The 13,069-nt window shown below is 33.2% G+C and overlaps 1 protein-coding gene across 1 annotated transcript in view; it reads right to left on the bottom strand.

Annotated features, from left to right (window-relative positions):
* Positions 1-13,069, bottom strand: part of SEMA3E (sema domain, immunoglobulin domain (Ig), short basic domain, secreted, (semaphorin) 3E) — a 264,619-nt gene that overhangs the window by 39,901 nt on the left and 211,649 nt on the right. Inside the window, exons 6-9 of the mRNA XM_008579274.1 lie at positions 5,544-5,663; positions 4,427-4,569; positions 3,344-3,458; positions 2,848-2,917 (exon numbers count right to left, since the gene is read on the bottom strand). Of these exons, the coding sequence (XP_008577496.1) occupies positions 2,848-2,917; positions 3,344-3,458; positions 4,427-4,569; positions 5,544-5,663 (448 nt within the window). The remainder of the gene's footprint in view (positions 1-2,847; positions 2,918-3,343; positions 3,459-4,426; positions 4,570-5,543; positions 5,664-13,069) is intronic.

Genomic DNA, 13,069 nt, shown 5'->3' with positions numbered 1-13,069 from the left:
GCAATATTTCAAGTACTGAAACCCCAAAAGTTTCCATTTTTTTTTTTTTTTTTTTTTTTTTTTTGTCTTTTTCCGTGTCTGGCAACGGTTTACAACCCTCAGTGCTGCCCCCGTACCAGACCGGGACCGGCAACGGGATCGCAACCCTCGGTGTTGCCCCCGCGCCTCGCTCAGCCAGTGAGCAGGAACCAGTCTGTATGTGGGATCCGAACCCTCGACAGGAGCGCCGCCGCGCTTCCCAAGCGGCGCACTAGCGCAGTGCGCCACCGGGCGGGCCCCCAAAAGTTACCATTTCTTTAATTTCCTATTTTTTACAATTGAAAATGACATTGTTAGAATGACAAAAGTTTTTGTGTTACTTTATTTTATTATTGTTTAATCATATATTCTGTTTTTATAGTTTTACTAGAGATTTCAAATTAACAGTAAAAAAAATTCATTCCCAAGTTGAATTACTCATGTTATCTCCTTTTGTGTTGTTCTAACTTCATACTAGATAATTTCTCTTAATCACTGAGCTTTTAATATTGCTACAAATTATATTCAAACTTTATTAGATTTTTCAGTGTATATGATGTGAAGAACAATTTAAACTCTCATGAGTATTTCGAACTTTGTTTCATTGTTTAGTTTGGGGTCAGCCACGTAGACTTTAATATATTTGTATATTCCTTCCTCCAGGTCACTGAAAACTGTGCTGTAGAAGAAAAATGACTAAACTGGACATATTAACCTTGAAAAAAATACTTAAATTATATAAAACTCAGGTCCCTCACCTCCAGAATCATCAGCAGTTGAAATGATTTTCTTGATAAAAATTTTTACTTGAAGAGGATAAAGACAGTACTTGACTATGACAAGTTTTAGTGGGGACATTTATAATTAGAAAAATTAATCAAGATTTTTAAATTTAATTAATTTGAAAAGAAAACTTTTTAAAGGTTTTTTTTTTTTTTTTTTTTTTTTTTTTTTTTTAAATCTGGCTGTATTTCTTAATTTGGGATGATCTGAAAGGATTACAACATTTCCCCAGCCTCTGTATTGGAAGATTCAAAATAATTAATGTTTGTGAAAGTACTTTGTAAAATGTAAAGTTCTACATAAATATAAAATTTCCTACACCCTAAGACACCTGTGGACTAGCAGGCGTGTTACCATCCTCGGACATCAATTCACACATTTTATAACACACCTTGAAGCAATTGGAAATGCCTAGTATACCTGTCTCACAACTAAATTGTCCATAAATCTTTGATCACCATTCTATGACTATCAACCTTTATGGCAGGTAACAGCTGGGAGCTTTTTTCTCAGATTTATGTATAAATTGTGCAGTCAAAATTATGGAAGAAAACCATGTCTTTGATTTCTCAGAAAGATCCATTATCCTATCGTTTAGTAAGGTAGCTTACAAACTGTTCATATTAACCCATAGAAAACTATACTGATTATCTCATACCTTAAATTTATAATATAAAGCCACCGAATTATCATGCAATATATAAATTATTCACTGGCATAAAAGAAAAGATTAAGTGAAAAAAAGTTGGGACTTTCCATGGACTGCAACAACTACCGATCTACATTAACTATTTTTCTTTGCATCAAGGAATAATTGCTAGGAAAAATTGTTTCCATGTTTCTCTGTGGATGAAAAGGTCTCTTTATAACAGCAGGATACTTGTCCAAAGAGCTTTATTGTTTTTTTCAAAGTGAGCATTAGATATCACTTGCTGAAAAACTAAACAAAAGCTGTGTAGAAAGGTCCTAAATATGCACAGTATATTGCATTACATAACTTTTTATGGACAATACAATGTCAAAGAAGAGCTGAATAATATTATTCTATCCCCATCAAGAGAATTGAGGTATATTCTCCTTAATTTCTCATACCGATTATTTTACCCACATTCTTGCTCATTTGGAAAAATACTTTCAGCCAAAACTGATTCTAATATTTTTTATTCATGTATCAATACACACGAAATAATATTTTATTCATTTTTACAACACTCGTCTAAGGACACAAAATACAAAAACATAAATCAGAAACCAATAGATTATAAGACCTACACTGGAGCAGTAAATTTAAAAGATGGAGAGCAAATCATAAAAGTGTGCTCATTATGAAGCTACATAGGAGCAGGAAAACCAGAAGAAAGGAGTGAGAAAGATGCTTTGTGATAAGGAAACAATGAGTATTTCTTGGAGTTAGCAATTGACAAGTATTGGAGAACTGATATAAATCAGTGGTGGAAGAAAAAATCATTTTAAGCAAGAGAAATGAATAAATAAAAATATAGTGATGAGAACTAGCAAAGTAGATAGTGGTATCTGTCAAGGTATTATCCTGTCAAAAACAGAGCATTAGAAAAATTAGATGAACATTTTCCAAAAGTGACTTGATAGAGCTTTGAAAGCCAGTCTTGGAAAATTCTATGTGGCAGAAAAAAAGTATTATCCCAGACTCCATAGCATGGAACCAGTATCTTGCAAACTACATAAGAAAAAAAAAATCTTCTGTTGGTTAGATTAGAGAGGGAAGAAATTAGAATACTGGGGTACTACACACAAAACAGATAAGGATCGGGATTTAGATTGTGGCTTTGAAAATGAAAGTACAATGGCAAACATAGGAGAAGGAAGAGAAATTGGTGACATAAAGTGTAGAAAATGAGAATGATAACTGGGTTAATAGTATTTCCAAGTTGCATACACCATGAAGGAGGAGTCCAGTGAGACATCCTGTGTCACAATATAAAACATTATATTATATATATTATAATAAGTTATATTTTTTATATATTTATACATAAAAACATGATATTGACCATATACATTTCTCACCTGGTAGTGTTAAAGAGTCCAAATATCACTGGGTTCTTATGATCTCTGGTATGTAGCAAAAAAACATCCTCTGAAAAATTAAAGACCATTCCATCACTTAGTATTTTTAGCTCTCTTTGTATGCTAGGAAAATGCATTCACATAAAATAGTTTAGAATCCAATACAGATTTTAAGATATACATTTCTATATATAGTCACACAACCATGACCACATCATAATGGAGTGAATCATTTGGCTGCTCTGGGGTGGCTTTGAAATGAACCACAAGGAAGGAACCAGAGACACTGACTCTAAGTTTTCATTAATAAAACAAGTCTCTTTTGGTTCCTGCAACTCCTTTGCCCCTGCCATACGGGTCTGGCCAAAGTAAAAAGAACCTTGCAGTGTGTTAGAGAGCAAAAATGCAGAAAATAAGTTTTCCATGTGTGCTAGAGATAGAGCTATAGAGAGGCATATACATCAAAGGGTTAAGTGTTTCACCTATTAATATTTACCTAATTCATCAAAATATGTATCAATTCCATTCATTCCTGGTACTGAGCAAACCAGTCTAGCTTTTAGGAAGGTACTCCACTTATTCACTAGTATTCTCTGTCCTCCCACATCGTTCTGTGAAAACAAAAAGTAGGTAAACGGGTACTCAAAGAAATTTTGCAAACAACAATTTTGTACTATTAAACGTGCAGATGCCAAGAGGTCTGCCTTTTTCATTTAACCAGGAACATTTTTCATATTCCCCAAATAATATTATAGATGCAATTACCTCCAACTTTTTTTCTTTTTTAGGTTTATGCATTCTACTTTTCATTGTACTTTCACTCTGGTGAATTAAATATATTTTTCAGGTATTAAATGATATTAATAGAGTGGTAACTCATAAATGAAGTAGTGGTTTTTATGATCTAGATACCTTGATGGTTATTTTATTGACAAGTAATTTGACTATCTCAGGCATAAGGAAGCATCCTTTTCTCTATCTTCCTGTAGTAAAGAAAGCTTTAAATACAGAGTCACACATACATACCCATATGAAATACAATGGTACTTCAAAAAGTTCATGGAAAAATAGAATTAAAAAGATAATATGAATCTTTCTACGAACTTGTTAAAGGCCCCTCCTAGGTACGTTGTATGAGCATGTTGCTACTTCAATTGGTTTTGAATGTTTCCAAATAACCTATCTGAATACTCAACAAACTACAGATGGTTTCTCTATAGAATCAACCAACTAAGATGTTGAAGTATAGTTATGTATATTATCTATACTATGAACTAAAAAAGCAAAAAGGATTTTTGTTAAATTTATTAAAATAAATAAAGCTCACGCTTCTGTGTAGGAAAAGGTACGGCCTAATTATAGAAAATTTCTTCTTAGTAGGGTTTTGAAAATGGGGACCATCATACAAAATACAAGGCTCTTTTAAGATAAAACTTTCATAGACATGAAGTATAAGCAGCCTACAGAATACTAGAAAATCTTTTAAAGTAGAAATCTACTACAAAATTAACAAAGGCTTGGCTATAAATTGTGAGACAAGAAAGCCTATGAGAGAAAAAGAAAAAAATGTCATCCTCACCACACAAAGTCGCCCCACTCTGGTGTAAATTGCATGGGCATTGTTTTCTGCCTCCAGGGCCTTTTCAGTAAAAAAGAAATACACTTTGTTGTCATCTTGGTCTTCATTGTCAGGAATCATATATGAACCTACAAATTTTGGTTCTAAAGGAGTAAAAATAGAAGAAAAAGTGAAATAGATACTGAAACAAAATAAGTGATCTTATAAATTAGGTATCACAGAGTTTTTAAAATGTGAAAGGAATATTTACTAGGAAAATAAAACAGTAAGAGAGAGAAAAAACAATTTTAAACAGCACGCATTGCAAACTTAAAATGCATTTGAAGATGGACAGATTGTATATAAAAAGTGAATGTAAATATAAAGAATATATGAAAGTAAAGAAGTCTACCATTACTTAAATTTTTAGTTTATAAATCATCTACCAGTATAGCTCATGGAAGACCACTGTAGATTTAAAGTGAAAAATTTAAGCTTTTGAGTCTCTAGTCTAAGGGGCTTGAATAAGTGACCTTTGATGTGATATGTAAAATATTTTAATGATAGCATGCCATCGATAATGACTGTGCCTTTTAAAGATTAATAAAAAACACTAACAATAATGGAAATGCTTACCATAAAACAATATCTTTGCCCTAGATATACCAATGGGTCAAAACATAAAAATTATCCCTTAAAAAGATTTCTGTATTGAATGGCTAGTGACTTTCCTAGAGTGTTATTTGTCTCTAAAGTGCAATGTGATCCTATTAAAACAAGCAAAGCAATCAATTAATCAGAAATTAAACCAATTGACAAGAATAGACAAAACATCTTTTTGGATAATGGGTTTTCACTTTTTATACATTTGCTTCATTTTTTAAAATTTAAGTCCTGATTTCTAAGCCTTGCTATGAAGGGAAATTGGTTTTATAAGTAAGCCAATATATTTTTACATAAAATACCCATATTATATATATTTTAATTCAAAAATATTGCCAGTAAAAAAATCCTGAAATTTGTAAAAAAGTATAAATTATTATCTGTATTGTTATTATTATCAAAATGGCACAACTTCTCATAAATTCTAGACTTGGCTTTAACCCTGATGTCCACACTCCTTGCTCCTCAGGCCTACCCTTCAACAGGCGCTCATCGTCGTGCTCAGTGCGAATATGGGCCAGTCGCCCCATGCTCCGGAAGATGGCGGCATCTCTGCCCCAGTAGTCACTGTAGAGTCCTGCAAACAATTCACTACCTGCATGGAAGCATCAGTGAAAAATGAGTCAGTATTTGTTTCTGGATCTGAAGACAAGGTATCAACCTCAGTTCCATCAGACGCAGTCAGGTGTAATACGTGTATGCATGATATGTGCCTTTCAACATCAATACTATTGTTGTTAAGGGCATGAATGGTGCAGTCAGATGTCAGAGTTTGAATCCTGACTCTGCCACTTATTTACTGTGTGAACTTGGGCAAGTTGCCAACCTCTCTGTGCCTCAGTTTCTTCATTTACAAATGAGAAAAGGAATAGTGCTTTATAGGGCTGTTCAGAGTAAAGCACTTAGAAGAGTAGCTGGTAAATAGTAAGACCTATACCAGGGTGCTTCAAAACATTCATGGAAAGATTCCACTAATTCTATTTTTCCATGAAGTTTCTGAAGTACCTTCATATAGTTACTTATGTCTTATTTAACTGAGTTTCTTTTAACCTTCATATCATCAAAGCCTTATTATTATTATTGTTATTTTATGGCAGATATTATATATACATGTATTTGTGTCAGCTACTTAAAACCATTCTTGTAACAAGAAATTGGTGTGATTAATATGATCTTAAAACCATTCTTGTAACAAGAAATTGGTGTGATTAGTATGGTTCTCTCTGGGAACCACAAAGTCTGATAAAAATGTAAATAATCCAGTCAGTTGATTAATTTTTCTATCTTTTCTATCTGAATGATCCACAAAATTTACAACTTTACAATTTTACAAATTTTACAAACTTTGTGGCTCAGTTAGAAAAGATATAAAAAGGGCTCATTTTTTATTTTTATTTTTTTGGCTCAAACAACAAGTATTTATTTCTCATAATTGTGGCATTTGGAAGTCTCAGATCAGGGTGCCAGAAGGGTCAGGTTCTTGGCGAGGGCCCTATTCCTGTTTTACAGACAGTTGTCTTCTTGCTGTCTTGACATAGCAGAAAGAGAACTAGCTAGCTCTTGTGTCACATCTCCTCTTAGAGCCCATTCCTGAGGGCTCTACCCTTCTGACTTAATTACCTCTCAAAGGCCTCTGCTCGAAATATCACCACATGAGGACTAGGGTTTCAACATGTGATTTTGTGGGGACACTAACTTTCAGCCTATTGCTATTTCTAAACCTTCTTTTGTAGCCTATAAGGGTAGAATGGCTCATTCTGATCTTTGCGAGAAGCCAGGGCTTATTAGATTGACTATTAGATTGAGGAATCCATTTCAGGTCTAAAAAGGATTTATTACTGGAAAGGCTAGAGGTTCAAAAGGTCTGGTGAGGGGAGTCAGTGGTTTGGTAATAAGGTAGAATATCTGTATTGGTTGTGTTAGGGTCCTTTGATTGTAAGCAACAGAGACAGATTTCTTCTTAAATTATGTTTGAGAGAGAGAGAGAATATTAGAAGAATGGTCAGTTGCTTCCAAAATTGAAAAAATGCATAAAGGTGCCAAACAGATTCAAGAGGGGCACGAGCCAGGGCACCTCTGGGAATAGAGGTAATAGGCACTGATTGATGGTCTTGTGAGGTACAGCCATAGGTTAAATTGGCTTAAACTTTTTTTTCCCCTCCCCTGTCTGCTAATGGTTCCAAGTTCCAGGAAAGAGTCCTGTTGGAAGATCACAACTGATAGCCCCACCAACAGACATAATTGGAAAGTAGTCTGAGAACATCAAACCAGTTATCCCTTTTCTCCTTCCAGCTGAATAAAATGCAGTTGTTTTCCATTCTATACTCCCCTCCACCATACCAGCACTGGCCAGCTCTAGAAGATTCCTTCCCACCAGTCCCCAGAAGAGCAACACCTTCCTATATCTGTGCTTAACCCATGAAGTTTTCCCTCCCACTCACTCCGCCTCTACCTGCAGACCTTGATGATGCCTAATTCTTGACTTTCACAACAGTTAAAAGAATGTATGAATCAATCTTCGTACTATTTCAAAGTTGGTATCACCATAACTGCATCAGAACAAATAGGAAAGTGAAGAATTAAAGCTTAATGAGTGCTTACTGAATACCTCATATGTGGGAAACCCCATTCAAGGTAGATTGTTAAAATAGCTCTCCTCTCTTCCTCTTCCCTATTTCCACCTCCCATCCCATGTAAGATGTTAGTGCAGCTGCAACCTGGACTTTTGAAAAGCTCAGAATTTAATCAGGCGGTCAAGAGAATGACTGAATGAAGTTAGCTGCAATATGTGGTGGAGGTCACAGACTTAAAATCAGACCAAGGAATTGCATAAATGGATGCAGGGTCTTAAAAAATGACCATGTGTCTTTGGAGCCATAAAGGAAAATATTAATATAGCTTAAGAGAACAGAAAAAAGCTAAAACATTTTATAAACAAATGCAAACCCTACGGGTATAACTTGAACCCCAGAAAAACCAACACCTCTCAGGCCTAAGGACTTTGTATCCTCTTTCCTCAAAATGTTAACAAAAGGTGATGAGTGCATCCCTCAGTGGTACCAGGAGGACTGTCCTGGCCATACACAGCTCAAGTGTCCTATCCCAGGCAAAAGTTTTTGGCCAAGAAGCAAATGATAACAGCAGATCACTGGACACAGAAACCTCCATTTAGAGTGGTAAAATTATTTTCTTAATGAGTGACATAACTCTGGTCAGGTTTAAAAATAAGTATAGAGATGATTACATTACACAATATTAATCTTTTTGGTTAAATTTGCAATGTGTATAAAAGGAATGCTATTTAAAATGCTTTAAAGTTTAAAAGAATTCAAATTAGTTGTGTTTTCAATTTTATATAAATGTAGTTATATAATCAGTTTTAGAATCAGTATTATTAAAGTTACAAGTATGAAAATTTGACCAAATATATAAACAAAATTTAAGAGAACTTGAGTTTTTTATTTATAAATTTTACTTATTAGATTTTAAAAAATTGTTTCAAAATATATGAAGGGTTTTTTTCTCCCTAAGATAAAGTCTTTAAAACTTAAAAACTTGAGGAAGTTAAATATATTTGTATGATTTAAAATTTGAGAAATTAATCAACAGTGTTATATATAGGGCAATTTATAAAGTTTCAGCTTGAGTTAACTGACTTAATTTTTAAAAAGTGAAGATGATTGCTTTTTATATCAGATTTAGAAATAGAGTAATAAGGTATAAATTGAACCAAAGGTTTAGTGAAAAATAAGCTTTTAGAGCCATTAATATAATAAGATATTTTTCATTTTTAAAAGGCAATTTTAAATAATATTTTTCTGTTCACAAATCCACTATGGAGGCTTAAAAACTATATAGAATATAAATAAATAAAATCCAGGTGCCCCACAAAGGAGTTCATTTCTAAACTGTATATATTATATGACAGCGAGAGTAAAAAGCAAAGAAGGCAGAATGTTAACAATTGGTGAATCAGGTAAATGAAATACAGGTGCTAATTTTACTACTCTTTCAAGTTTTCTTTGTACTTGAAAATACAAATAACAAGTAAAAAGAAAAAGAGAGAGACATTTGTTGAGCGTCTCATATATTCAATTTATGCCAAGTGAGAGGTGTGATGATAAGGAAAATAATGAAAAAGAAAAACAAAACTGTATACTTGGACTCAAGACATGTAATTTGGTACAGAAAAGTTATATCAGAACTCTTACTTAAGTATATCATGTTCTTTGGCAATAGAAGGAAAAAGAGCAACATAATTTATGTTAAAATCAATTTCTGCTGTCTTCACCAGAAATTTTATATCTATATTTGAAGAAAGGGAATATTGCAACAAAATGCACTCAGTGTTTAGGAATGCAAACCATTACTTGGAGTTCAGTCTGCACTACTCAAACATGACCAAAAGAGAGTAATTCTGAATTAGTTAATAGGACTTGGGAGTCATCAACTTTATGGCATAAACAACCAAGTTGACCCTTAAAAGAACTAATTGACTATTAAAACAGCAGAGTGAGGGTGTTTCTGAAATATTTTTGTTTTTAATTATTATAGTAGAATAATATTTCCTATATTAAATATAAACGCCATCTTGTAAAATTATTCTAAGCATTATTTTTTTTAATATGGGCTGAGCTGAACGTTTAATGCATAATTGGTAAAAAAGACTAGACTTTTAAAAATTCATGAGTTTTTATTTAAGATTTTTAATATTTGATTTAATTTAATTTCTTAAAATATTTTAGACCTTTGATATTTAAAAACATTATTATTATTATGGAAAAATAATCTTTATATTAGTACACATCGATTTTACTGCATTTATCCAAATTTGGCACATTGTTCCAAAATTCCACTTGTTTTAATCAAGGCTGTAAAATTAATAAACAAGTATCCCTTGGAGCCACTAGATGGCAACCCTATGATACCAAATAATACCACATCCAGGGCAGGTTATCTGCACAAAAGATGGTACATTTTCAATCTAAGCCAATTTCCCTTTCTGTACTCAGACAAAAAAAAAAAAAAAATCGTTTGTGAACAATTCAATGAACACAATATGAACTCCATGACAAACTTCAAAGAAGCTAGACAGGTGTTAAAAACTATAAGCTGTGTACACAGAATTAAATGTGTTTCCATTGGAAACATTAGCTTTACTTCAGAAGAGAAAGATTTTCCTCTCAAATCTTCTTGTCAGTGTAAAGAAAAAAAAATAACTCATAGTAAAATATAATAGCAATGTTTGGAAAAATAATTTCTTAAAAATAGAAAAAAGATAACAAATTAATAAAAAACATAATTAGAATAAAGCTATAGGTAGAAATATAACTTTAAAGTAATTAAGCAAAAATACTCAGCATTGTTATGATATTTAATATTATTTATAGTAAATACATAGTCTATAATTGAAAATTTTACTTTAAAGTTATAACTATTTGGGGCCGGCCCCGTGGCTCATTCGGGAGAGCATGGCCCTCATAGCGCCGAGGCCGCGGGTTTGGATCCTATATAGGGATGGCCGGTGTGTAGTACACTCACTGGCTGAGCGTGGTGCAGACCACACCATGCCGAAGTTATAACTATTTGGTATCAGAGAAAATTTGTAAGTTAAACTTTTGGTATTTTACCGAGTACCAAAATAACATCTGGATAAATCACATTTTCATGAATTAAGAAAGAAAAAAAATCATATAAAGAGTAAAATATGCTTTAGGGTTTGAATGACAAGAGCAGAACTACCCAAATATTTACTTTTTTATGTGTATGGAGACAATATTTAATAAATGATTTATCTTACCCATGAATTTAACTGGTATCTAACCTATTTTTACATTCTGAATATAAATAGCCAACTTGATTTTTATGCCATGTATTACTTTTCATTGTTAAGCAGCACTGGCTTCTGATGGCAATTAATGTTATGCTAATTTTAGGTGGTCAAGTATGGTTATAATTTAAAATAATACACACATTTGTAAGTTATTTTGACAGATGAGTGTAACTTACTATTATGCTGAACAATAGTTCCATGCACAGATAAAAAGAATAGTGGAAATAGTACTGCAGTGGAAATCTGGCAGACTTAGTCCCCAGTTTGAAATCTGCTCTTTCATGACTGTGGCAAACTGGTTCAGTATCTCAAAGTCTCAATATTCTGTAGAATCAGAGAGACTTCCAAGTGATTTCCTGAACCTGCCAAACTTTTCTGCTCTCTCTGCTGCTCTTTTGCCAAATTCCATGTCCAAATTACCATTTCACCTCATCTCCCATTTACCTGGCTATTGTCCACTTTCTCCATGAAGCCTTCCCTGACCAAACTTGTGTTAGTTTAGTGGTTCCTGGTACCACCATAGTCTCAATACCAATTCAATCCCACTGGTCAGACTGACTATGACATACATAACTGTACAGAGAAACAGCACACACTTGGGAGGATAAGGATGGATAAAAATAATCCATCTGCGTGTTTCATCATCCCAGCTCATACTTCCTCTGCTTCGAATGCTGAAAGACACCAGGAAGGACATGTGATTTTATCATGGATTTAGTTGTTGTTTGGGCTTTTTGTTTGTTTTGTTTTGGCAGATGATTAGCATTAGCTATCAATATTAAGGTGGTGTGTTTGAGACGTGAAGGAAAAACAAAAGTACATTTTGAGTCTCCTCATTGGCATTTGTTGGCAGCCACGGATACACTCTGAGTTTTCCTGGTGGCAAGCCAGTGACATTGGCCATGGTCAAACCAGAATCTAGGGAGAGAATATCAGTGGGGAATTTAAGAATAGGGCTTTTTTTTTGTTTTTCCTTCTGCTACCTTTTTTGACTTTTTTTTTTTTTTTTCCGTTTTGAGGAAACCATAACCAAAGTATTCAAATAGCTCCTTAGAGACTAGAAGTCATGACCAGAAGCTACAGTGGTCATGTGTATAAAGGCATTCTGCCAAAGGTGAGAGGGCAACAGCCTTGGATTAAAAAATACAGATATTCTTTAGGGACAGAAACGTGGTGAGGGAATGACTTGAAGTCTAATTTTCTATCCAGTTGGGGTGAATTAAAGAAACAACTCAGAACAGTTTCTTGTTACATTTGTAGAGATTATGATTTATAAAGACATACATTTACCTTCATTTAGATTTTTTCATTTATTTTTCTAATATATAACCCTACTTTCTGCCAGGTTATTCATTCATAACTCTGCCCTGAATATAAATATAGTTATTAAAAAGAAACGATTATTTACTAAAAAATATTTTAATGTTATTGAGAACTTGAAATAATCACTTAAATTTCCCCCCATATGGACGTATACAACTCCCTTTCATTCAATCAGCATTGACTTTAATTCACAGAATTTATAATGAAGATATATACTCACAAAGGTTTTATTTTTATGAAATAAAGTTTAGAAATAAAATTTCAGTGGTTGTAAACTTTGTACTTTTATTTGCTGAAAAATGTAACATAGGACAAAAAAGTGTAGAGTGAAAATTTTGTTGATTATAAAATATCCTATTAGTGTTTTTTAGTTTAAATAAAAGTTAGTAGGTCCTTAACTTGAAAAATAGCACTAAAAAGATCCCAGCAAAGTTAGCACTTTCAGAGCAAATTGTCAAGGGCTGGCCAGTTAGCTCAGTTGGTTAGAGCACCACCTTATAACACCAAACTCCAGGGTTCAGAACCCCTTACTGGCTAACTGCCAAAACAAAACAGAACAAAGCAAAATTAAAAAATCAAAGCAAAGTGTCAAAAGGTAATGACAAATCAGAGTGATTTTCTCCAAACACTGGTGATGCAGCTATGGGTCAGAAGGAAATGTTAAAAAACAAACAGACAAACAAACAAAAAACAACTCTCTCTCTCTATGTATGTATAAAAGACAGTAGGATTGAGAATATAAAGGATCCTAAAGTTACTGAAGCTTTTACCAACTGAATGAGAACATTGCAATATTACATCAAATATAACTGATGAAAAGAGTCAGATATAATTCTTTCCTGGCC

The sequence above is a fragment of the Galeopterus variegatus genome, unplaced genomic scaffold (assembly GCF_000696425.1).
Source record: "Galeopterus variegatus unplaced genomic scaffold, G_variegatus-3.0.2 Scaffold0, whole genome shotgun sequence".
NCBI lineage: Eukaryota > Metazoa > Chordata > Mammalia > Dermoptera > Cynocephalidae > Galeopterus > Galeopterus variegatus.
Note: the sequence above shows the minus strand (reverse complement) of the source record. Positions and strands in the feature narration are given on the sequence as shown.